The sequence below is a fragment of the Hemiscyllium ocellatum genome, chromosome 32 (genome assembly GCF_020745735.1).
Source record: "Hemiscyllium ocellatum isolate sHemOce1 chromosome 32, sHemOce1.pat.X.cur, whole genome shotgun sequence".
Classification (NCBI taxonomy): domain Eukaryota; kingdom Metazoa; phylum Chordata; class Chondrichthyes; order Orectolobiformes; family Hemiscylliidae; genus Hemiscyllium; species Hemiscyllium ocellatum.
This window is the reverse complement of record NC_083432.1, coordinates 7,687,900-7,715,582: the sequence shown is the minus strand read 5'-3', so window position 1 is coordinate 7,715,582 and position 27,683 is coordinate 7,687,900. Positions and strand designations below refer to the sequence as shown.

Genomic DNA, 27,683 nt, shown 5'->3' with positions numbered 1-27,683 from the left:
TGGCAAATTTATTCTGGGTAGGAATGAAAGGAACAGAGTGGTCATTATGGTGGGACTTTCACTTCCCTAACATTGACTGGATATGCTATAACTCTAGTATGTCGGATGGATCAGTTTTTGTCCAATGTGTACAGGACACAGTATGCTTCCTGACACAGTATGTTGAAGGGCCGATAAGAGGGGAGGCCACACTGGATCTGGTGCTTGGTAATGAAACAGGCCAGGTGTTTGGTTTAGTTGTAGGTGAGCACTTTGGAGAGAGTGACCATAATTCAGTTTTGTTTAGTTCAGTGATGGAAAGGGATGGGTACATGCCACAGGTCAAGAGTTATCAATGGGGCAAGGGCAATTATAATGCGATTAGGCAGGAATTAGGATGCATAGAATGGAGTAACAAAATGCAGGAGATACAGACAATGGAAATGTGGAGTTAGTTTAAGGAACAGATATTGATAGGTATGTCCCTGTCAGGCAGGGAGGAAGTGATGCAGGTAAGGGAACCATGGTTTACTACAGAAATTGCATCTCTTGTTACGAAGAAGAAAGAGGCTTATGTGTTGATGAGGCAAGATGGTTCGGATGAGGTGATGGAGAGTTACAGCTCAACTAGGAAGGATTTAAAGAGAGAGTTATGAAGAGCAAAGAGAGGACATGAGCAGTCTTTAGTAAATAGAATAAAGGAGAACCCTAAGGCTTTCTATAGGTATGTGAGGAATAAAAGGATGATTAAGGTAGGAATATGGACCAAAGACAGAAATGGGAAGTTGAGTGTGGACCCTGTGGAGATCGGAGGGGTGCTAAACGAACATTTCTCATTGGTTTTCACTCCGGAAAAGGAGAATATTGTAGAGGAGAAGAATGAGATATGAGATATGAGATATTAGACTAGAAAAAATCGAGGTTAGTTATGAACAGGTGTTATCAATTCTGGAAGGAGTGAAAGTAGACAAGTCCCCTGGGCCGGATGAGATTTATCTGAGGATTCTCTGGGAAGCTAGGGAGGAGATAGCAGAGCCTTTGGCTTTGATATTTGAGTCATTATTGTCTACAGGTTTGGTACCAGAGGACTGGAGGATTGAAAATGTTGTCCTCTTGTTCAAGAAAGGCAGTAGAGATGACCCAGGTAATTATAGACCAGCGAGCCTTACTTCTGTTGTAGGAAAGGTTTTGGAAAGGGTTATAGGATTTATAATCATCTAGCAAACAACAATTTGATTTCAGATAGTTAACATGGTTTCGTCAAGGGCAGGTTGTGTCTCACAAACCTCATTGAGTTTTTTGAGAAGATGACCAAGCATGTAGATGAGGGTAGGGCAGTTGATGTAGTATACATGGACATCAGTAAAGCCTTTGATAAGGTTCCATATGGTAGGCTGTTGGAGAAAATGCAGAGTTATGGAATTGAGAGTGAGTTAGCAGTTTGGATTAGAAACTGGCTTTCTGAAAGAAGGCAGCGAGTGGTGGTTGATGGAAAATATTCAGCCTGGAGTCCGGTTACTAGTGGTGTGCCACAAGGATCTGTTTTGGGACCACTGCTGTTTGTCATTTTTTATAAATGACTTAGACGCAGGCATAGGTGGATGGATGAGTAAATTTGCAGACGACACTAAAGTTGGTGGAGTAGTGGACAGTTTGGAAGAATATTACAGGTTGCAGGGGGGACTTGGATAAACTGCAGAATTGGGCTGAGAGGTGGCAAATGGAGTTCAATGCAGCTAAATGTGAGGTGATGCATTTTGAGAAGAATAACAGGAAGGCAGAGTACTGGGTCAATGGAAAGATTCTTGGTAGTGTGGATGTGCAGAGGGATCTTGGAGTCCACGTACATAGATCCCTAAAAGTTGCCACCCAGGTGGACAGTGCTGTTAAGGCAGCATACGGTGTGTTAGGTTTCATTCGTAGAGGGATTGAGTTCCAGAGCTGCAATATCATGCTGCAACTATACAAAACGTTGGTGTGGCCACACATGGAATATTGTGTACAGTTCTGGTCACCATGTTTCAGGAAGGATGTTGAAGCATTGGAAAAGGTGCAGAGAAAATTTACCAGGATGTTGCATGGTCTGGAGGGAAGGTCTAATGAGGCAAAGCTGAGGGACTTGGGTCTATTCTCATTGGTAAGAAGGTGGCTAAGAGGGGATTTGATAGAGACATAGAAGATGACCAGAGGATTAGATAGGATTGACAGTGAAAGTCTTTTTCATAGAATGATTACTTCAGCAAGTACCAGAGGGCATTATTAAAAATTGAGGGGTGATAGATTTGAGACAGATGTCAGAGGCAGGTTCTTTATGCTGAGTGTGGTAAGGGCGTGGAATGCACTACCTGCTAATATAGTCAACTCAGCCACATTAGAGAGATTTAAACAATCCTTAGATAAACACATGGATGATTTTGGGATAGTGTGGGGGACGAGCTGAGAATAGTTCATAGGTTGGCCGCAACATCGAGGGCAGAAGGGCCTGTTCTGTTCTGTATTGTTCTATGTTCTAAGAGTGAGGAAGTTCAACTTTCCACCAATCTCCAGTTTGTAACACAGTACAAAAGTTACGCTAAAGTATGGAAAAGTCAGTAAAGTTAAACTAAGTTATAAAAACATGCTAGGCATGGCTGGTCAGCTCAGTCAAGCAGAATGCCCATCCCGTGGCACATAAGGAATCATGGACACTTCACATGACTCCGACAAATCACATGTATTGTTCTACGTATTTCAGGCTACACAAGTTTCAAGTAACAGCTGGAGTAGCAGTTTAGGGACAAACAAGCAGATAGGGAAGGAATGACCACAATGTAGTCCAAGATAAATAGATAAGCAGTGCACAAGTCCAGCGGTCTTATTCGCTAATTGGTTTTCCATTCTGGAGACTGGCAAAACTGCTTAAAGAAATGCATGATTTGGAGATGCCGGTGTTGGACTGGGGTGTACAAAGTTAAAAATCACATAACACCAGCTTATAGTCCAACAAGTTTCAATTAAACCAGTTGGACTATAACCTGGTGTTGTGTGGTTTTTAAAGAAATGCAGTCAGAGCCAAACTCAGGGCACCACAGGTAGCTAAAACTGTACAAAATGGAAAAAAGGATGAGTGGGAGAGCATTAGTGAGAAAGGATTCTTTAGTTAGCAGAGCTGACATGCTTTTGTGTGACTCCTGACTATAGGATAGCATGTTGCTTTTCTCTGGTGCCAGTCGTGACCATCAGTAAACAGCTGCAGGATCTTCCTGTGAGGGACAGTGAACTGTCAGAGATTGTGATCCACACTGGAACCAATGACATAAGTAGGAAGAGGATATGGTCTTGCAATTTTAATTTAGGGACCTAGGAAATTAGGAACCGCTAAAGTAGTAATCACCAGATTATTCTCAGTACCACGTGCAAATGAGCGTTGGATTAGGACGGTACGATAGATGAACGGGTTGCTGAAAAATGGTGCAGGAGACAGGACATTAGATTCCTTTAATACTGGAGTGGCTCAGGTGGAAATGGCAACTCTACAAGCTGTTTTATGTGAACAGAGCCAGAACCAACTTCTTTGTACTGTAATTTGCTAGCACCGTTTAGGAGGACTTAAGTTAACTCAGCAGCTCTGCGTAAACCAAGAGAGAATATCAGAGAGTATAACAGGGTGCACGAGTTACTGGGAGAAGCAGATAACACTAGAATAGAGAATTGAAAGTTAATAGATGGAGTCAGAGTAAAAGGAGTCTAAATCAGAGATATGCTGAATGTATAGGAATACATCAAGTATAGATTGTGAAGTTACAGGCACAAATGCCATGTGGGATTATGATGTAATAAGGTATTCGGAAAAGTTACAGAAGGATTAAAAAAAGCGGTGTTTTGATCGAGGAGAACACTGCAGGTCTGTGTTGATTTAGCTAGAGTTAAGGAACAAGAACAGTGCAGTTACATTGGAGAAAGGAGGCACTGCTCGACCTTGTTCTTGGGAATGTTTGGGGGGTAGGGTCAAGTAGATCAAGAGGGGAATATTTAGCAGACAGTGATCATTGCATCGTAACACTTAGGATGATGGCGAAAAATGGCCATGAACAACGAGATAGCTTAGAATCCAAGTTTGGCAGGGGAAAAAAAAGTAATTGAGCAATGGACTACCTTCAGAGGAAATGAATTAAGCACATTCCCATAAAAGGAAAAGGGAGGGCAAACAAATCCACAGGTTAGTTTGGATAAATGTGTGGCTCGAGAGATGGCACAGGAGGAAGTACTTTAGATTTCTAGATTTTTGGGGGGGATGGTGGGATCTGTATAAGGCAGACAGATGGTTTCCGAATTGGAATGGGATCAGCATCCTTGTAGTTAGGTTTGTTACTGCTAGAGTTTAAACTAATTTGGCAGATGGTGTGGGCTGCAGAGAGAATGTTAAGCAGGGGGAGATGAGTGGCCAAAATTGGAAGAAATAGCCAGCGAGTCAGGAAGGCATAGATATTATGGCCAGTTAAGGCACAAGGGAGTTTGGCAAGATTGGGTAGTATTTATTTTAATGTTGGGAGTTTAACAAAGCAGGTAGATGAGCTGAGGGCAGAAATTAAAGCATGGGTGTACGATGCCATTGCTGTCATTGAGATATGGTTGAGAAAGGGGCAGGAAGAGAGGATAACATCTTAATAGATCCCTCAAATGAAGCCATATGGTTAGGGCTTTAAAAAAGCACCAAGGAGCAATTACATTGCTCGAGTATACTATCACAGGCCCCTAACAGGCCGAGAGAATTAGAAGACCAGCTATGTCAGCAAATTTTTCGGGAAGTACTAAAGTAATAGGCTAGTTATAGTAGGGGATTTCAACTTCCCCAACATTAACTGGGGAAATCATTGTGTGAAAGCTCTTAGAGAGAACAGAATTCTTAAAATGCATCCAGGGGAGCTTTTTAAGCCCATACAAGGAAAATCCTGCACTTAAATTTTAGGTAATGAAGCTGGGCACACGATTGAAGCATCAGTAGGGAGTGATCATAGAACAGTACAGCACAGAGACAGGCCCTTTGACCTACTATTTCTGATACTTGAGTATTTGACATTTCCACCCTGGGAAAAATATACTTTTATATACTTTTATCAGGTCGCCCTGCAGCCTCTGACACTCTACCAAAACAAAAATCCAAGTTTGTCCAGCCTGTCCTTATAGCTAATACACTCCATTCTAGGCAACGTCCTGGTAAATCTCTTTTGCAACCTCTCCAAAGTCTTGACATCTATCCTTAGAGTGTGGCAACCAGAATTCCACACAATACTCAAAATGTGGCCAATCTAAAGTCATATACAGCTGCAGCATGACTTGCCAACATTTATATTCATTGCCTTGACTGAAGAAGGGAAGCATGCCGTATACCTTCTTTACCACGTTATCTACTGGTGTTACCCCTTTTCAGAGTGCATCCAAAAATCCCTGTGTGTCGATGTTCCTAGGGGTCTCACCATGAACTGAATACTTTCCTTTTACATTTGACCTCCCAAAATACATCACTTCACACTTATCCAGATAAAATTCCACCTGCCATTTCTCCACCCAACTTTCCAATTGCTCCATATCCTGCTGCATACTTCCTCACTATCCACAAGTCCATCAACATTCAATCTATTCACAAATTTACTAATTTGACTACCTTTTTTTCATCCAAATGATTGACATATATTACAACAACAATTGGGAAAGACTTCAGAGTTCAGAATTCGAGGTTAAGATGCAGTTTCAGTTGATAATTAGCAAAGTTAATATACTGTTAGTTTTCAGTTCAAGAGAGCTATAATACAAGAGCAGGAATGCACTGCTGAGGCTGTGTAGCCTGGATAGACCACATTTGGAATATTATGAACAGATTTAGGTTCCACATCTAAGGACAGGTTTGCTGGCCTCAGAAGGGGTATAGAGGGTGTCAAAAATGATCTGGGATGAAGGGCATTGTCATATACGATTCCTGATGAATGGCTAATGTCCGAAACATTGATTCTCCTGCTCCTCTGATGCTGCCTGACTGGCTGCGCTTTTCCAGCACCACATACTCGACTCTAATCTCTGGCACCTGCAGTCCTCACGTTCTCCTCATAAGGAGCGGTTAAGGATTCTGGGTATGTACTCAATGGAATTTAGAAGAACGAACAGGCAACCTCCTTGAAACTTAGAATATTGAATTGCCTGGGTAGAATGGATGTGGAAATGACATTTCCTCTAGTAGGACAGACTAGGTCCCAAGGTCACAGCCTCTGAGTGAAGGGATGACCCTATAGAACTGAGATGAGATGGAATTTCTGCAGCCAGAGGGTGATGAATCTATGGAACTTATTGCCGCAGAGGCTGTGGATGCCAAAGTCTCGAGTGTATTTAAGGCAGAGATAGGTTCTTGATTAGTGAGGAGATCTAGGGTTACTGGGAGAAGACAGGAGATTGGGATTATGAAATGTATCAGCTATGATCGAATGTTGGAGCAGACTCATGGGCCTAATGACTTAATTTGGCTCCTATATCCTACACTCTTACCACTGATCACAGACTTCCAGTCAGAAAAACACCTCTCCATAATACCAAAAGCCAATTTTGTATCCAATTTGCCATCTCATGATTCCAGCCTATCATGAGGGAGCATGTCAAACACTTTGTTGAAGGTAGACCATGATGTTTACATGGACTTTACTTAATTTTCATTACTTCCTCAAAAAACTCATATTTAAGACACAAACTTCCCCAGGCACAAAGCCATGCTGATTATCCCTAGCAAGGTCTTTCTTCTCCAAATATGAATAAACACTGTCCCTAAGAATCTTCTTCAATAATTTCTCTAATACTGATGTAAGGCTTAACAGCCTGTAATATCCTTCATTATCCTTCTTAAACAAGTGATCACCATAAGCTACTCTCCAGCCTTCTGGGACTTATGAGAAATACGGATAGTACAAGATCAATACTTTCCAATAAGGAGAAAGGTTGGGTCTATCAAATCTTATGAATCCTGAATATCAAGGGACATATACACTGGATGAAGAGAAAAAAAGAGAGATAGGCTTGCAGCAGATATCAAGCTTGAAACAGCAGAATCCCAAGAGGTGTATAGAATGTGCAAGAGGGAACTTTTAGAAGAACTAAAAGGGGATATGAAAGGATACTGGCAGATAAAATAAAGGAAATCCTATGTTGTTTTACAGGTATATTTAGAATAAAAGGAAAATGAGGGTAAGAGTAGGGCCCATTAAGTATCAGAATGGTCATTCATGTGCAGAGCTAAAGGATTTTCAATGAATATTTTGGGTCAGTGCTCACTAGTGAGAGGAATGTAGATATAGAAATTGAGAAGTAGGTCTGTGATACAATTAACAGAGTGGAGATGGGAGTGGTCTGGCAGCCTTAAAAGGTAGATAAATCTTCATGGCCAAATGAAACGTATTCCAGGATGTTGAGTGAGACAAGGAGGAAATAGAAGGGCACTTGCTAAAATGTACCTCTCTGGCCACAAGAAAGGTGCCAGAGGACAGCCAATGCGGCGGTGTTATTCAAGAAGGGAGCAAGGGATAAACTAGGAAACTACAGGTTGGTCAGTCTAACCTCAGTGGTGGGAAAGTAATTCTAAGGGCCAGAGTTAATCTGCATTTGGAGAGGCAGGGGTTAATCATGAACAGTTAGCATGGTTTTGTTAAGGCAATGTCATATCTGACCGACTTGATTGAATTTATTTTAAGAGGCAACCAGTTACCTACGCTTTTGATGTGGTCTGTTTGGACTTCAGCAAGGCTTTTGACAAGGTTTCGCCTACTGAAACTGATAAAGGTAAGAATCCATGGGATCCCCAAGGAAATTTGGCAGAGGATAGCTAATAAAAGTAATAAGTGGGGAGAAAATGAAATGTGCGATTAAGCTAGCTAGTAATATAAAAGATTGCAAGAGTTTTTTTTTAAATATTGAAGAGGTAAGAGAGTGGCAAAAGTGGACATTGGACCACTGGAAAATGTGGCTGGAGAAATAGCAATGGAGAACAAAGAAATGGCGGAGAAACTGAATAGGTACCTTGCATCAGTTTTCACAGTGGAAGGCATCAGCAACATACCAGAACTTCTGAGTTCTGAAGGAGACAGCTGAAGACATTGTAGAGGCATTGATAGTGATCTTTCTGTAATTAATGGAGTGAGGGAGGGTTCAAGAGAACTGGAAGATGGTTAATGTAACACCCAATGTCTAGTGTCCACTTTTGCGCTCTCTTCCTAATCAATACCTAACAAAAACTCTTGCAATCTTCTTTTATGGTACTAGCTAGTTTAATTACACACTACAGCTTCTCCCCACTTTTTACTCTTTTAGTTATTCTCTGCTGGCCTTTAAATCCTTCCCAATCCTTTGGCTTCCCACTAATTTTCTACACATGGTATGCTTTTTCTTTTACCTATACCTGACTTCCCTGGTCAGCCATCCTCCCCTTAGTATGTTTCTTCATCCTTGGGATGAATTTCTGCAGTGTCTCCCAAATTACCCCCAGAAACTCCGGCTGTCGCTGCTCCGCTGTCTTCCCTAATAGGCTTCTCTTCCAATCAACTCTGGCCAGTTTCTGTTTGAGAAGGGAGGGAGACAGAAGAATAGTACAGGCTCATTAGCCTGATTTTGGTCAGAGGTAAATTTTAGAATCCATTTTTAAGGATAAGATAGTGGTGTACTTGGAAGTGCATGGCAAAATAAGGTGGAGTCAGTATGGTTTCATCAAGGGCATGACACACCTGACAAATCTGTTAGAATTCTTTGAGGAGGTAATGAGCAAGTTGGACAAAGGAGAGCCAGTGGATGTAACTTACTTGGTTTTCCAGAAGGGCTTTGACAAGGCGCTGAACAGAGGCTGCTAAATAGGACAAAAGTCAATAGTTTTGAAGGAAAGATACTGGCAAGTATAGAGGACTGGCTGGCTGATAGAAAACAGAGGGGAGAAATAAAGGGATCTCTTTCAGAATGGCAGCCGGTGACTAATGGAGTTACACAGGGGTCAGTGTTGTGACAACTATTCACATTATACATTAATGATATGATGAAGGAACTGAAGGCATTGTTGCTCAATTTGCAGATGACACAAGAATAGATGGAGGGACAGGTCACATTAAGGAAGCGATGATGCTGCAGAAGGATTTGGACAGGCTTTAAGAGTGGACAAAGTGGCAGATGGAACACAATGTGAGAAAGTATGAGGTTATGCACTTTGGTAGGAAGAATAGACATTTTCTAAATGGGGAAAGGCTTTGGAAATCTGAAGCAGAAAGAGATTTAGGAATCTTAGTTAAGGATTCTCCTAAGGTTAACAAGCAGGTTTAGTTGCCAGTAAGGAAGGCAAATTCAATTTTAGCATTAATTTCAAGAGGGCTAGAATATTATACTGTTGAGATTGTTTGAAGTTCTGGTCAGACTGCAATTGGAATGTTGTAAACAGTTTTGGGCCTTGTATCTAAGAAAGGATTTGCTAGCTTTGGAGGGGATCAGAGCTGGTTTACAAGAATGATCCCAGGGATGAAGGGCTTGTCAAATTAGCAGTCGAGGACTCTGAATCTGTACTTATTGGAGTTTAGAAGGATCGGGGGGTCTGATTGAAACTTACAAAATACCGAGATGGCCGGGCAGATTGGATAAGGAAAAGGTGTTTCCAATAGTAGGAGGGACTAGGAAACCAGAGGGCACAGCCTCAGAGTGAAGGGTGACCCTTTAGAACTGAGATGAGGAAGAATTTTTTCAGCCACTGGGTGATTAATCTGTGGAATTCATTGCAGCAGAATGAAGGCCAAGTCATTGGGTGTACTTCAGACAAAGATGGATAGATAGTTTAGTAAGGGGATCAAGGATTACAGGGAGAAGGCAGGAGAATGGAGTTGAGAAACCTGTCAGCCAGGTTTGAATGGGGGAGCAGACTATGAGCCAAATGGCCTAATTCTGTTTGCATATCTTATGATGAATGTAAGGACCATGAGAAGCACTGAGGATAAGAGGGATCATAATGTGCATGTCATTTAAGATAGCAGGACAGGCAGATAAAGTGATTGTGGAAGATTATGGTACACTTATCTTTGTTAGGTGAGGAATAGAGTTTAAGAGCAGGGAGGTTATGTGGGAACTATACAAAATGCTGGTTAGGTTACAGCTATAGTATTGTCTACAGTATAGGAAGGACGTGGCAGCACTGGAGAGGGTGCAGAGGAGATTTACCAGAATGTTGTTCGGGTTGCAGAGTTACTGGTCATTCCTTGTTTTTTTTAAATATTTCATTCAATCTTCTGACCTGCCAATAATCTTTGCACATTTATTAAGTTTGATTATTTCTTTGACCATTTTGGTTAATCACAGTCAGAGGGTTCATCCCTTACAATACTGTGAAATCTGAAATATCCTCTTAAGTCTCTGGCACTGCATCTGTATTAACATAATTTGCCAATTCACTTCAGCAAATTCTGCTTTCTTGCTCTTGCTCTTATTTAACATTTCCGCAATGTCTTGGACCCACCGTTCCCTTTCTCAAACTGAATGTAAACTTCAATCATATTATAGTCATTGCTACTTACTGGCATCTTGTCTGAGATCATTAAATAGTCTTACATTGTTGCACAATACCAGGCCGAGTAGGCCTGCTTTCTAACTGGCTGAAAAAAGAATGTTCAATAAACAATGGCAACAGTCACAAATGACATCCTGTGTGACTGTGACAATGGTAAACTTTTCCAGGGGGTGATTCTTCTTGAACTGTCTGGAGCCTTTGACAGAGTTGACTATACCATTCCTCTCTTCATAGTCTTCCAGCTGAGGGGTGACTGTTCTCACCTATTTCCATTCTTATCTAACTGTAGCCAGAGAATCACGTGCAAAGGTTTCTATGCTTTTGCTTCATTACCTTTAGTGCTCCCCAAGGATTAATCCTTGGTCCCTTTCTATTTGTCTTCTACATGTTGCACTTTGAGACCATCATCTGAAGGCATAGGTTATAATTTAAGTGCATGGTGATGAGCTACTCTACTGCAGCACTACCTGGCTGGATTGCTCCACTGTTGTAAAATTATCAGACTATTTAACCAAAAGACTGACACTCAAGTTCCTAGTCAGAAATATATAGTCTTGGCAACATTCCGAGAGTAAAGCAGTACTTTCACAAGTTTAGTGTCACATTTAATTAGCAGATACGTTTCTGACCTCCTATTCATGGCTTCACTAAGACTACTCTATTTCTTTAATATTGGCCTATTGTTCATTCTCAATTGCAATCTCTCCACAATTGATAGCTGTGTCTTTAGCTGTCCAGGCCCCATATTCTGGAATTCCATCCTCATATCACTTTCCTCCTTTAAGATGACTTGTAGAAACTCCTTAAATGAATTTTTTGGCCATCTGATGTAATATCTCTATGTTCTTTCCCCTGGGATGGGAGAATCCAAAACTAGACGGCATAGGCTTAGGGTGAGGGAAAAAATTTAAAGGGACCTAAGGGGCAACATTTTCATGCAGAGTGTGGTGAGAGTATTGTATGAGCTGCCAGAGGAAGTGGTGGAGGCTGGTACAATTACATAATTGAAAAAGGCATCTGGATGGGTATATGAATAGAAGGGGTTTAGAGGGATATGGGCCGGGTGCTGTCAAATGGGACTCTATTAGTTTAGGCTATCTGGTCGGCATGGACAAGCTGAACCGAAGGGTCTGTTTCCGTGCTGTACATCTATGATTGTGTTGCTTGGTGTCGTATTCAGATTTCCTGCATTTTTAACAAACTAGAATTCCATGACTTATCTATGTTTAAAATTAACATTTACAGTGGTTCTTGCACAACAGATCAGAGAAGCTGTCTCAACAATAGACATGCAAGCATCATGTTTTGCATTGTCATTTCCAGTAGGTGCTTATTCTTACTTTGCCTTCCCTTGTTCTAGCTGAAGAAAATATCTAACTGCTCTACCTTATCAACAATTAAAATATGCAACCCTCATCAACACACCACTGTTAATCTGAAGATATCGGGATAGGACGGACTGGGAATCCAGCATGCACTGATCAGCCAATGACTGAGGCTAGTCTGCTAGCGTTCACAGCAGCCAGTCAGCAGGAGAAATGAACAGGATCAGGTCGAATAAAACTTATGCTAAATTCCGGCTATGCGAAACAAAGCAAAAGATAACTGGAAGAATTAAATGGAGAATAGTTTGGGAATCTGTCTGAAGTCTAGAAAAATCTCATCCTTCTCTTCATAAATTTTCATAACTTTTCAAGCACCGGGACCTGAGATCGATTCCAGCCTTCGCGACTGTGTGTGGAATTTGCACATTCTCCATGCTTGAGTGGGCTTCCTCTGGGTGCTCTGGCTTCGCCCCCAGAGTCCAAAGATGTGCAGACTAGGTGGATTAGCCATGGGAAATGCTAATGGGATAGGATAAAGGGCTGAGTCTGGGTGGTCGCTGTCAGTGTGGAACTGATGGGCCGAAGGGCCTGTTTCCACACTGTAGGGATTCTATTCCATTCCATTCTATCCCAAATTTCATCTGCTGTAGCCCCTGAATTCAGATCAGTATGCAGATCTAAGTCTCAGAGGGCTCAGAACATATATCTATCCTAAACCATAGGCCCCCCCAAAAAACAGTACCCTACTTCCAAGGCTGAATCACCTCCTCTTTCTGGTGCCAAATACTTACAATCAACTAAGTATCCACCTCCAAGTTAGGCTACATGTTCATCATCTTTCCCACTGAATTAACCTGCAGCTGCCTCTGCTCTGTGTATTTACATATTATCTAGCTCTATCTGTAATTTCAGAGCTGTTTCCTCTTTCTCTGCCTCAGCGTGCTAAACCCTTCTGATGCATGTCACCACCTATATTCCTCAGCCCATTACAATATCTCAGTTCCCAGTTGGCAAATAATCATTGATTTGCCAATGCTTTTAGTACCGTTTACCTGCCCCAAGACAGTTTTGCTCATACAACTTTCTTCTTATATGATCTTTTGATCAACAGTATCCCCAACTGAATCAATTTTTTGTCCACAGCTTGGTGAATTAGTGATTATAATTCGACTCTAATATCTTTTGTCCTCATAATCGATGTTGTGAAATACAAATGGCTGAAAAAACGCAGACACTATGATTTTCATGAAATGGTTCTCCATTTCTCTTTGTAAGTCCTGGTCTGTGTCTTCCAGAACAGTTTTCTTCCTTGTATGTTACAGGGTGTAGCCACTGTAACAATGGCCTTAGCATTGCCCTGCATCAGCAACACAAGTACTCCTTTCCTGATCCAAGATTTTCTGCATCCTGCAAACTATACTGGACTTGCAATGTTACCTCTATTTATCTCTTCATAGATGCTGCCTGAACTGCTGTGTTTCTTCAGCATTGTGTGTCTGTTTCAGATGTCCAGCATTCATAGTATTTAACTTTTATACACGTGCCTTGTTCTGGATCCTATCATTGCTATTTGTCCAGCTGCTAATTAAAAACTATCAACTTGGCAAATATTTCTTCTGCCTATCTGCTTGAATATCTTCTCAACTCAAATTTGCTCTCACCCATTAGTTGGTTTTAATTGAAAGTATAATCAGGTTTATCAGATGCATGGACACAGTATCCTTTTTGTTGTTAGCTCCTATGACTGGAATCTGCTTTCGCACAAACCACCTCTTGCAATACAATTACTTCTCTATCAGTTGCCATTTGACAGGGACTGTTTTGTCACTTTCTTTCAGAATTAATTTCATGTAGTGAAGTTCCTTTCACTTCATTTGTGCCGACATTCTTTTTATCCTACTTCTCCTCTCCCCCTCACAAAGTTGAATGAAGTAGCTTTAACTTCCTGCCATCCTTTTGCAGTTAGCTGCTCAGACCACTCGTGGCCTCACAGCACAGATGTGCTCTCTTAACCAGATAATAATATCTGATGTCCAGTGGCATTCAAAAGAGTAACAGCAATAACACCATTGACTGGACTCACTCAAAAGGTGAGTGATAGGCTTATCCAGTAGCTCACTTTAGGGCAGTCAGCTCACTTAAAGTGTCATTTAGAATTGAATCTTTAACAATTACAGTTACTTCAAATTTTAGCTTTTGATGTGGAAACTAATCTGAATTAAAACAAAAGTCCTTTAACCACATGAAGAACGTTTTGGTTGTGCAGGTTAAGTTTTATTTTATAAAGTTTAAAGGAAAGATAAGAGTACTCTGTGACTGAATGAAACTAAATGTGAGACAAACACCCAACAATTCTCAAGTTGTCAATTAAATCCCCCTTTTTCTTTGTCCATAATCTGTTAAACACTACATTACCAAACCCCTGTGACACACTAACTTCATGCAGTAGTCTGTGCTGACAATGGTACAATTAAGCACAAATTCTAACAGGATTGAACAGACTATATATAAAAGTGACGTCTTCCCTGACTGGGGAGATAGAAACAGCAGGGACAGTCTCAGGATACTGGATAGGTCATTTAAAACTGAGATGAGAAAACATTTCTTTACACAAAGAGTAGTGAACCTGTGGAAGTCTCTACCACGTAAGGTAGAGGCCAAGTCACTGAATATATTCAAGACATGAATCTATTTTTAGATGTTAAAGACATCAAGGTGTAAGGGGAGAAAGCAGGAAAATGGCAATGAGACAGAGGAGCAGCCATGGTCATATTGAATGAAGATTCTGGATTAGAGTGGTGCTGGAAAAGCACAGCAGTTCAGGCAGCATCCGAGGAGCAGGAAAATCGATGTTTCGGGCAAAAGCCTGCAGGCACTCTGCCTCTATTCCTGATGAAGGGCTTTTGCCTGAAACGTCGATTTTCCTGCTCCTCGGATGCTGCCTGAACTGCTGTGCTTTTCCAGCACCACTCTAATCTAGACTCTGGTTTCCAGCATCTGCAGTCCTTGTTTTTATCATACTGAATGAAGAAGCAGGCTCAAAAAGCCAAATAGCCCATTCCTGCTTCCAGTTTCCAAAAATAAAAGTTGTAACACTCATACCTGAGTTGCAGGCATATTTTTGAAGGGAACATGTCCATTAGCTAACTCGCAAGCAGTTATTCCCAGACTGTAAATATCGGATTTGGCATCATAACCCTGCAGATTCTACAGGAAGGAAACAAAAGGTTTCAGGATATGTTAGTTGTCAGCTGTAAATATTCTCACATGGCATTAAGTTTTCAACATAAATTTGCCACATAAATAGAGCTTGATTCCTAGGTATCTCACAATTAGTTGCAAGGACCATATAGATTCTGGTTGAGTTTAGATCAGAGTGGTGCTGGAAAAGCACAGGTCAGGCAGCATCCGAGGAGCAGGAAAATCTATGTTTTGGGCAAAAGTCCTTCATCAGGAATAGAGGCAGGAAGCCTCTGGTTTCTGGTTGACTCTACCAGAAGGCTAAATTGAGATTACTAAAGCAACAGTATATAAGCAGCCACTTCATCCACACAAAAATGTGACCTCCGCATTGCCACATTTTGAGCCCACCCCAGCCTCCAGGCACTTATCAAATGGATGGTGATCCTACTGCTGCACGGTGACCACAAGGGGACATCGATTTCCAATAGCAATGGATGTCTATTAAAACAACAGGGTGGTAAGCACCATCTATCTTGGAATCTGGACAGAAATCCCAAGGATACCTTTGTTGAACAGAATTGGAGGCAAGGAGGGGGTTGGCAGATAGCTATGGACAGAATGCATTTCCAATTTTGATTCCAAAACATGAAATCTTTGAGAAGTGGTGCCCCTGTTATTCAGCCTGACTAACAGGTATGACTTTCTGTTGGGTGGAGAATCCCCCAGCCAAAAATAATTCAAAGGTCAGCAGTTGCTTCATATTGTGAGGAGGATGGAGGGGGACTTGCATTATAATCCCCAATCTTTGGTTAAAGAAGGTATTTTGGATGGGCATTTTGCTAGAGTGGGAAAAGAGACCAATGAACAGCAAATTTTTGAGAGCCAGGCAAGCTGCACCTCCTCTATACGAGTCATAGATCTCCATTATAATGCACATATCCGGGATCATCACACTACACCATGATGTATCAGAGCTCCCGGTCAGTGTCAATCTGTTAGAGAGAGTTTGGCTCTAGGATACGTGGACCTACCTGTTGCAGCAGCTCAGGACTTAGCCATGGTAATATTTTAACACTGTATTTCGGGAAGTCATGGATCACCCGTAGCCGTTGCCCATGGCTGATCATACTGAAAATGCTGCGAAGTCCTGATAGATAAACTTGTCCATCTGATGATATCAGAATGTGACTTGCTTGAACACTCCTGAAAGGAAGGAAACTAGGTTGTTACTTTAATCTATGTACAGCATGGTGAAATAAACAGTAACTAAAGTGTTTAATTTTAAGAGGGAACAATTTCTGAGACCCAGAGTGTACAGCAGTAGTAGGGAATCAGTGGGAAGCAGAGCAAGACAGAACAGAAGAACAAGGAGGAGGGGTATGAAATTCAAGCTGCCTTCACCTGTTTGCCAATCATGGTTGATCACAGCTCAGCTTCAATTCTATCACTGTTGTGTTGGAAGGAGATGGTAATGGCTGGGAGGGGCAAAGACACAACTCTTAACTTGTGCTTAGCAGGAAAATGGGGTGAACATGTCACTAGGAATATGCCAATGGATCTTCAAATATTTCATGATAGTAATACGCAGATATGTGAAAGGACTTTGTAGATATAGATCAATTTAATGTGAGAATAAGAGAGGATGGGCAGAGGAGGGTAGGCAAGGGGATGGGAAGCCAAAATATGTTCGAGATAATTTAGACTTTCAACATAGAAAACAGGAAGTTAGTCATTTGGCCCATCAGTTTTGTTCCGTCATTCATTATGATCATGGTTGATCATCGTACTCTGTAGTGTGTTCCTGCTTTTATCCAATATCCTTTGACTCCTTTAGATCCAAAGTACTATATTCAAAACCTTCGTGAAATCATACAATGGTTCGGCCTCAACAGCTTATGGTCGTAGTGGATTTCACTGGTTCCCCATGCTCTGGGTAAAGAAATTTCACCTCAGGCGAAGGATACGGGATAAACCATTTAGGCCTGTGACCCCAGGTTCTGGACTCTCCCCGTTTAGTCTTAGAAATTAATAGGTTTCTGAGATCCCCCTCAATCTTCTGAACTCCAGCAAATATAATCTGAAATGATTTAACATCTCCTCGTATGTCAGTCCAACCATTCCAGGAATCAACCTCGTAAACCTTTGCTGCATTCCCTCTGTAGTAGGAACCGTCTTCCTCAAGTAGGCCAAAACTGCGGAATATCTCCTAGGGCTAGGTCTCACCAAGCCCGACATAACTGCAGCAAGACATCCTTGCTCCTGTATTGAACCCACTCATTTTGAAAGCCAACATACGATAGGACTACATTTCTGCCTGCTGCACCAGCATGCTTACCTCCACAGAGTGGTGTATGTGGGATACCCAGGTCTCATTGCACATTCCCCTCTCCCAATCTATCACCATTCAGATAATAACCTGCCTACTTGCTTTTACTACTGAAGCGTATAACCTCACATTTACTCATACTATATTTCATCTGCTACGCATTTACCCACTCACTCAATTCATCCAAATCATACTGAAGCATTCAAAGTCTGGGAGAAGGTTTGTAGCTTGGGTGCTCGTTGTTGTGGTTCTGTTCGCCGAGCTGGGAATTTGTGTTGCAGACGTTTCGTCCCCTGTCTAGGTGACATCCTCACTGCTTGGGAGCCTCCTGTGAAGCGCTTCTGTGATCTTTCCTCCGGCATTTATAGTGGTTTGAATCTGCCGCTTCCGGTTGTCAGTTCCAGCTGTCCGCTGCAATGGTCGGTATATTGGGTTCAGGTCGATGTGCTTATTGATCGAATCTGTGGATAAGTGCCATGCCTCTAGGAATTCCCTGGCTGTTCTCTGTTTGGCTTGTCTGCAACACAAATTCCCAGCTTGGCAAACAGAACCACAACATACCGAAGCATTTGCGAATTCTTCTCACAGCTCATTCTCCCTTCGAGCTTTGTGTCATCTGTAAATTTGGAGATAGTACATTTAGCTCCTGCATCCAAAAATTATTGAATTGTGAATAGCTGGGCCATATCACTAATCTCTGTGGAACCCACCAGTTACTGTATACCATTTAGAAAAGGACCTATTTATTCATACTGTTTCCTGACTGACCAGTTTTCTATCCAAGTCACACTACCCCAGAACCATACACCAATTTTACACATTAACCTATTCTGTCCATTGTTTATTTGCCAAAAGCCTTCCGAAAGTCCAAATAAACCACATCCACTGCCTCCACCTCATGAACTCTCCTAGTTATATCCTTAAAAAAAATCAAGCAGACTTGTCCAGCATTATTTTCCTTTCATAAATCCATGCCAACTCTGTCTGATCCTGCCACTATTTTCCAAATGCGCAGCTTCTTCTTAAGATACATGGAAACGCATTCCAGCATTTTCCCCACTATTGACATCAGGCTGACTGGTCCATATTTCCTGGTTTTTCTCTCTGCCTCCCTTCTTAAATAGGTCCAACTAAGCATAAATAAATAAAATTAAAATAAAATAAACATAACTGGAGCTGGGAAATGCATTAGGTCAAAAGTATGTGGGGGAAGCACTAGGGTAAATGTTTTATAATAAATCTTTGATTAGCACTGGAGAAAAGCAAAGAACAATCTAAAGCAGAATGTCAAAGCTGGAAGAGAGTTAACTCCAATGGGGAATCTAGGCCAGGGTAAAATTATTCAAAGTATTAACAGGAAAAGTTGCAATACAATAATGGGCAGTTTTCAAGGAGGAAACTTCTTTAGATGCAGGAATGCCAAAAATGGCAAAAGGTAGAGGAATAAAGAGAGGTCTATAAATGACAAAAGGACTGGGGAATATAATGGATGTGCTGCACCTATGCAGAATTTTTCAAGAAACAATCAGGTCATTTACAATACTAGAATGGGGAAATTAGGAAATCAGAAAGAAAGATAATGAAGTTAAGATGGTCGTTAAAATAAAACGAAGCCCACATATTTTCTACGAGCACGTGAGTAGAAAGCAGACAGAAAGAAGCAGACTGAGACCTTTAAGGGACAAAGATGGTGATACCTGCTTAGAGACACAGGACAAAGTTAGAAGACTTGAGCACTATCAGTCTTTAATAAGGGAAAGAAATCTAACATAATATCAGTTGACACAGAATTAGAGGTGGTAACAGATAGGATGAAGTGTTTAGTGGATAAATTGTCTGGTCCAAACGAATTGCACCCCAGGTTGCGATAGGAAGTTAGGGGTGGAGATGCGTGAAAATGCCAATGGATTGGGAGCGACAAATATGATACTAATTTAAAAGAAGGGTACAAAGAGTCACAGAGGGGCTAACAGAGCCGATGTAAGTGCAGATTGAGTTCAATACAGAGGTTTGTGATCATGCATTTTGGCAGAAGGTATCAAGAGCTAATAAAGAATAAGTAGGATAATTTTAAGAAAGGGCTCTGCTGCATTTACATAAATATTTGGAGGTGGCAGGATATGTCAAAAGAAGTAGGAAGTGAATGAGCAAAGCACATGGAACCTTGGACAAATACATAATGTTGAGAAATTGACATTGCTCATTGTAGAGCATTGAGTCCAGATCCAACTGCCACACTAAGGGAGTATGTGAAAAACCTGAGACAGTGCAGAGGTGATTCACAGGAATGCTTCCAGAGATGAGGGATTCTATTGACAAGGTCAAGTTGGAGAAGCTAGGGGCTTTCTCCTTGGAGCAAAGGAAATTATGGGGATATTTCATAGAGATGTACAAGATTATGGGTAAGTATAAACAAGACAGACAAGAGAAAACTGTTTACACAAGAACCAGGGGAGAAATACTTAAAATATTTGCTTTGTGATTCAGGGAAGATGCAAATAACTTTTTTTCTCCAAACACAGCAAGTATCAAATCAGAAGTGGCAGAAGTGATCAGCATCAATAACTTCTATAGTAATTTGAAATGGGAACTCAAGTAAAATTAACTTAGCGGCTACAGGGAGGGGGTTGGGAAATTGACTTATTGGATTGCAGCATAGACAGTTAGCACAAATCAAATGGGGTCAAAAGGCCTCCTCTGTGCTGCAATTACGCAATAACTATTCATGGCTTGGTTCTCCCTCGAGCAGGGAAGATTAAGGGATATTTAACGATGTCTTCAAAATGATGAAAGATTTGATGTAACAAAATAAAAAGTGTTTTTCTCTGGCAAAAGGAGAGATGGCTACAGTTTAGAACTAAAATGATTGGCAAAGGAGCCAGATGTGAGATGAGAAGCATTTTTTTGATATTAAGTTATTTTAACTGCCTGTAAAGGTGATGGTGGCAAATTCAATGATTAATCTCAAAAGGGAATTAGATAAATATTTAAAGGAGAGAAAGTCACAGAGCCATGGATTAGTAGTAGTTAGATTCAAAGGTCTACTGCATCGCAAATTCCATTCATGATTTTAAAAGGTTGAGTTAGCTTTTTAGATTAGATTCCCCACTGTATGGAAACAGGCCCTTCGGCCCAACAAGTCCATACCGACCCTCCAAAGATTAACCCACCCAGACCCATTCCCCTACCCTATATTTACCAGTGACTAACACGATGGGCAATTTAATAAGGCCGATTCATCAGACTTGCACATCTTTTGAATTGTGGGAGGAAACCAGAGCACCCAGAGGAAACCCAGGCAGACGCGGAGAGAATGTGCAAATTTCACACAGACAGTTGCCAGAGGCTGGGATTGAACCCAGGTCCCTGGCGTTTTGAGGCAGTAGTGCTAACCACTGAGCCACCATGCCGTCGTAATGCTTAACCAAAAAAAAACCTTTCCAAATCCTGCCTCTTAAACCTAACCATACATTCTGCACAGTGCAGTGAAGTTCAGAATGTTAAATGTGCTATGTAAGCACAAGTTCCTATTGTTTTTGATATTGTACAGACCAGAATTGTTGACCTCTGAAATCTCTGTAGGGGTACAATTGCATTTGAAGGTATCTGTGTATCAAGTAAGATATCTATTCTGATTGAGTTTAAATAAAGTCAGCTCACAATGTCAATGATGGAGGGGCTCCTCATCTCTTCCCATGGCATTGCACTTGGGGCATTAAGAAAGTTCAATTTGATCTAATACTCAACTGAAAGTTAAGTTACAAAATCACATTCCTTGCAAGGTTTGAGGGGATGTTTGGATAGGATTGTGGCACAAATAGGGTTGCATAACATTTGAACCAGGATAGTAAGGAAAAAAAAGACTTTGCATTTTTATAGCACCATTCATGACTTTCAGATGTCCCAATAATTTTAGTTAAGTGGTATTCAGGGAGTATGGCAGTCATGTTATGCACAGCAATGTGATAACAAGCAGATGTTTGTTGAGGAATAATCATCAGTTAGGACATGCAAGACCTGCGTCAGCAAACCAATTAATGGAGGAAATGGGGTCATGGTCATTCTACTCATCATAAAGAGGTGAGTGTAACATCAAATCCAGATTACCAGAAAACATCAGGCTACTCTCCATGTGGAGAGTGCAGAATGGTCTCAAGGGGGAGAGGGGCCAGCAAGAGGTCATTGTCCACATTGGAACCAACGACATAGGAAGGGAAAAAGTTGAGATTCTGAAGGGAGATTACAGAGCTAGGCAGGAATTTAAAAAGGAGGTTCTCCAAAGTAGTAATATCTGGATTATTCCCGGTGCTATGAGCTAGTGAGGGCAGGAACAGGACCATGCATGCATCTGCTCTATCGAGAAAGTGAGGTCTGCAGATGCTAGAGATCAGAGTCGAGAGTGTGTTACTGGAAAAACACAGCAGGTCAGGCAGCATGCGAGCAGCAGGGGAATCGAGGTTTTGAGCCAGAGCCCTTCATCAGGAATGAATTCCTGATGAAGGGCTCTGGCCCGAAACGTCGATTCTCCTGATCCTCGGATGCTGCCTGACTTGTTGTGCTTTTCCAGCAACACACACTCAACACAGATGAATGCATGACTGAGGAGCTGGTGGATGGGAGAAGGATTCACATTTTTGGATCACTGGAAGCTGTTTTGGTAGAAGTGCCCTGTACAAGGAGACTAATATACTTGCAGGGAGATTTGCTAGGCACAGTGGAATGGCAGCACAGTGGCTCAAAGTTTAGCACCGCTGCTTCACAGCATCAGGGTCCCAGGTTTGACTCCAGCCTCAGGCTGTGTGGAGTTTGCACATTTTCCCCATGTCTGTGTGCTCTGGCTTCCTCCCACAGTTCAAAGACATGCAGGTCAGGTGAATGGGCCATGCTAAATTGCCCATAGTGTTAGGTGCATTAGTCAGAGAGAAATGAGTCTGGGTGGGTTACTCTTCAGACGGTCAATGTGGACTGGTTGGGCCGAAGAGCCTGTTTCCACACTGTAGGGAATCTAATCTTCTAATCTTATCGAGAGCTGCTCGGGAGGATTTAAAGGTGGGGGCGGTGGAACCCAAGGAGATAGTGAGGAAAGAGATCAATCGGAGACTGGTACAGTTGAGAATAGGAGTGAGTCAAACAGTCAGGGTAGGCAGGGACAAAGCAGAGAACAAGGTAGGACTGATAAATTAAACTGTATTTATTTCAATGCAAGGGGCCTAACAGGGCATGGTTAGGAACATGTGACTGGGATATCATAGCAATTACAGAAACATGACTCAGGGATGGACAGAACTGGCAGCTTAATGTTCCAGGATACAAATGTTACAGGAAGGATAGAAAGGGAGACAAGAGAGGAGGGGGAGTGGCTTTTTGATAAGTGATATTATTATAGCTGTACTGAGAGAGGATATTCCCGGAAATACATCCAGGGAAGTTATTTGGGTGGAACTGAGAAATAACAAAATGGACGATCAGCTTATTGGGATTGTATTATACAGCCCTTATTAGTCAGAGGGAAATTGAGAAACAGATTTGTAAGGAGATCTCCGCTATCTGTAAGAATAATAGGGTGGTTATGATAGGGGATTTTAACTTTCCAAACATAGACTGGGACTGCCATAGTGTTAAGGGTTTAGATAGAGACGAATTTGTTAAGTGTGTACAAGACAATTTTCAGATTCAGTATGTGGATGCATCCACTAGAGAAGGTGCAAAACTTGACCTAGTCTTCGGAAATAAGGCAGGGCAGGTGACTGAGGTGTCAGTGACCATAATTCTATTAGATTTAAAACAATGATGGAAAAGGATAGACCAGATCTAAAAGTTGAAGTTCTAAATTGGAGAAAGGCCAATTTTGACGGTATTAGGCAAGAACTCTCAAAAGCTGATTGGAGGCAGAAGTTCGCAGGTGGACAGCTGGAAAATGGGAAGCCTTCAGAAATGAGATAATGAGAGTCCATAGAAAGTATATTCCGGTTAGGGTGAAAGGAAAAGGCTGGTAGTTGTAGGGAATGCTGGATGACTAAAGAAATTGAAGGTTTGGTAATGAAAAAGTAGGAAGCATATGTCAGGTATAGACAGAATATATCGAGTGAATCCTTAGAAAAGAAATAAAGGCAGTAGGAGTATACTTAAGAGGGAAATTAGGAGGGCAAAAAAGGGGACATGAGATAGCTTTGGCAAATAGAGGTAAGCAGAATCCAAAGGGTTTTTACAAATATATTAAGGACAAAAGGGTAACTAGGGAGAGAATAGGGCCCCTCAAAGATCAGCAAGGTGGCCTTTGTGTGGAGCCGCAGGAAAAGGGGGAGACATTAAACTCTTATTTTGCATCTGTGTTTACTGTGGAAAAGGATATGGAAGATGTAGAATGTAGGGCAATAGATGGTGACATCTTGAAAAATATTGCAGAGGAGGAAGTGCTGGATGCCTTGAAACGCATAAAAGTGGATAAATCCCCAGGACCTGATCAGGTGTACCCAAGAACTCTGGGAAGTTAGGGATGTGATTGCTGGACCTCTTACTGAGATATTTGTATCATCGATAGTCACAGGTGAGGTGCTGGAAGACTGGAGGTTGGCTAACATGGTGCCACTATTTAAGAGGGGTGGTAAGAACAAGCCAGGGAACTATAGACCAGTGAGCCTGACGTCGGTAGTGGGCAAGTTGTTGGAGGGAATCCTGAGTGACAGGATGTACATGTACTTGGAAAAGCAAGGACTGATTAGGGATAGCCACCATGGCTTTGTGTGGGAAATCATGTCTCAGAAACTTGATTGAGTTTTTTTTTTGAAGAAGTAACAGAGATTGATAAGGGCAGAGTGGTAGATGTGATCTATATGGACTTCAGTAAGGCATTTGACAAGTTTCCCCATGGTTAGATCTCAGGGAATACAGGGATAACTCGCTATTTGGATGCAGAACTAGCTCAAAGGTAGAAGACAGAGGGTGGTGGTGGACGGTTGTTTTTCAGACTGGAGGCTTGGGACCAGTGGAGTTCCACAAGGATCGGTGCTGGGTCCACTACTTTTCGTCATTTATATAAATGATTTGGATGCGAGCATAAGAGGTACAGTTAGTAAGTTTGCAGATGACACCAAAATTGGAGGTTTAACGGACAGCGAAGAAGGTTCCCACAGATTACAACAGGATCTTGATCAGATGGCCAATTGGCTGAGAACTGGCAGATGGAGTTTAATTTAGATAAATGCGAGGTGCTGCATTTTGAGAAAGCAAATCTTAGCAGAACTTATACACTCAATGGTAAGGTCCCTGGGAGTGTTGCTGAATAAAGAGACCTTGGAGTGCAGGTTCATAGCTCCTTGAAAGTGGAGTCGCAGGTAGATAGTATAATGAACACATCGTTTGGTATGCTTTCCTTTATTGGTCAGAGTATTGAGCATAGGAGTTGGGAGGTCATGTTGTGGCTGTACAGGACATTGGTTAGGCCACTATTGGAATATTGAGTGCAGTTCTGGCCTCCTCCTTATCGGAAAAGATGTTGTGAAACTTCAAAAGGTTCAGAAAACATTTACAAGGATGTTGTCAGGATTGGATGATTTGAGCTATAGGGAGAGGTTGAATAGACTGTGGCTATTTTCCGGAGGCTGAGGAGTGACCTTATAGAGGTTTATAAGATCATGAGGGGCATGGATAGGATAAATAGACAAAGTTTTTTCCCTGGGGTTAGGGAATCCAGAACTAGAGGGCATAGGTTTAGGGTGAGAGGGGAAAGATATATATGAGACATAAGGGGCAACTTTTTCATGCCGAGGATGGTACATGTAAGGAATGAGCTGCCAGAGGAAGTGGTGCAGGTTAATACAATTGCAACATTTAAAAAAGGTATCTGGATGGGTATATGAATAGGAAGGGTTTGGAGGAATATGGGCCAAGTGCTGGCAGGTGGGACTAGAATAGATTGGGATATCTGGTTGGCATGGACAAGTTGGATTGAAGGTTCTGTTTCCATGCTGTGCATCTCAATGACAGCTTAATGAATACAGTGAATAAAGTGGAACTGGACTGAAGGATGCAATGGAAGTGGATGAGGGGAATGACTTTTCACCTACCAGGGTTCTTCCCTGCAGGACTGCAATGGTGCAGAATACATCTAACAATCCTTTTAGCTCTGAGTCATTTGATCCTGATGCCTCAAGTATGTACCCCAGAAGAGTAAACTTATGAAGTTGCATAATAACCTGCCACCTCTCTGAACTCCAGAGTACACTACTTCCAACTGGATAGTCAGATAAAACATTTTTTGTAGTAGTAGTTAGGCTAGGTGCTTTTTACTGGGCAGCTGCCTTAAGTCAAGCAGAGCACTTAAAAGCAATCTTGCTTTCTGCAACTATCTTCAACACAGTTCAAAAGATTCTCAATAACTTCTAGCAATTCCCATACCTGCAGCTAAAAATAAGTTAGCTGAAAATGTTGGTGAAAGACTAGAAGCAATAGTTGTTGCTAAAACTATGATGAGGCATGAGGGAAAGAGCAGCTGAATATCAAACGTCATGGATTCTCTCCAAAGTAATGATGTTGCCTCCTATAGCAGCCTTCGAGAACTGCACATGGTCATCAACAAAGGGGATTATGATCTACTTCAACAACTTGATTAGTAATGCAGTAATTACAAAGCTTGTTTGTTATATTCCTGTTAGTCAATTGAAAGAAGAATCCAAAGCCAGTCTTTACTCAGGACAGGTTTGTTTACAGTGAACTTTCCAGGTAGTCATCTCCTGACTCCACCCAACTGGCATAAGCGTTTCTTCAATTTAAAGTAAGATAAAGTCAAATTAAAAGATGAAAGACCTGAAATGAGTCAATGCAGGATGTTCAAATTAGGCTTACCCAGTTTAAATTAAAATGTAACGTTGAGTAAAGATATTGCATTCCAGCCCCTGTGGTGTCCAACAATCGTGGAAGGTTTGAAGCATGCTTGCTGTATGTGTGTTCACAAGCATCGACATAACTATACAACACAAGCAGGCAGTTGAATATAGATTTTTGAACCAAACTGTTCAGAGATGTTATGGCACACCTCTGGAGTCAGTGGCACTTGAACCCAGGCCTACTAGCTCGGAGGTCGGGACACTATCACTGTGCCACAAAAGCCCTACAGGCAATGTTTAAAAAATTATTTACTTGCTCATGGGATGAGGGTGTCGCTTGCCCATCCCTAATTGCCCAGAGGGCAGTTAAGAGTCAGCCACATTGCCATGGATCTGGAGTCACATGTAGGCCAGACCAGGTATGGATGGCAGTTTCATTCCTGAAAAGGACACGAGTGAACCAAATGGGTTTTTCTGACAATCAACATGGTCATCTTTAGATTCTTTAGTTCCAGATATTTATTGAATTCAAATTCCACCATCTGCCGTGGCAGGATTCAAACCTGGGACGACAGAACGTTACCTGAATCTCTGGATTAACAGTCCAGCGATAAGGCATTGCCTCCCCTAAATTGGGTCTAACAGCCTTTTGTGTGGCCCACAGTCTCTATGTGCTTTTAAAACTCAAATTTTAAAAAATGTGCCCAAAATAGTTAACAGCCCCTTAAAAGGGGCACTATAACAAAAATTCTCATGGGGAAATTAAAGTTAAAATTTTATTTTGAGGGGTGATGCTACACTGCAACTCTGTAGAAGCCTTCCCAACCCGTTGGCACAAGTTTACTGGCAGAAAACATGTTCTCTCACATGAAACACCTAACTGCGAACATAACCACAAAGCAGAGGCAGGCAGATGAGCCTAATGACCCGGAGGTGCAGATTCTCAGGGAGGTAATCAAATTCGTTGTCCCCTTCTGTCTCTCTGGGTAAATAGACAGCAAACATGCTCAAGTGATCATTCAGTTAACATCCTTTACCTAACTTCATCTGATACAATTAACATGAATCATCTACACAGAGGAACCATTCCAATTCAGCAGAATGAGTTGTATAAATCTAGACAGTTGTGTTTTGGCACATGAACAAATACCGAGAATTTAGGGGATTACTGTAACTGGTTTCTTAATTCTCCAGAGGAACAAACCCACCATCCAAAAAACTTTCATCCTTCACACATCTCCAGCCCCACTTTACATCATTGACTCAGTCTCCTCTGAAGTAGCCTAGCAATAAACTGCATGAGTTACACAAATAATCACTACGTTGAACAACCACCAACATGTGAGCAGAAGCAAATTCAGACTAGCAATAAATTCAACCTGACTAAAGTCATCTACAGCCAGAGAAGAAAATGATTATAAATACACTGCCTGCAACAATATAGATTTCTTAAAAAGTCTCCAAAAACCAGCTTTTTAGCATAAGGTCTTTTAATGAAT

The 27,683-nt window shown here is 41.6% G+C and overlaps 1 protein-coding gene across 6 annotated transcripts in view; it reads right to left on the bottom strand.

The window, feature by feature from the left end:
- The window catches only part of strada (STE20 related adaptor alpha), a 126,819-nt gene that overhangs the window by 4,954 nt on the left and 94,182 nt on the right, over positions 1-27,683 (bottom strand). For all 6 annotated transcript variants that reach the window (XM_060848568.1, XM_060848570.1, XM_060848567.1 and 3 more), the window contains 2 exons: positions 16,065-16,236; positions 14,953-15,057 (listed from right to left, as the gene is read on the bottom strand). In XM_060848568.1, coding sequence (XP_060704551.1) covers positions 14,953-15,057; positions 16,065-16,236 — 277 coding nt within the window. The remainder of the gene's footprint in view (positions 1-14,952; positions 15,058-16,064; positions 16,237-27,683) is intronic.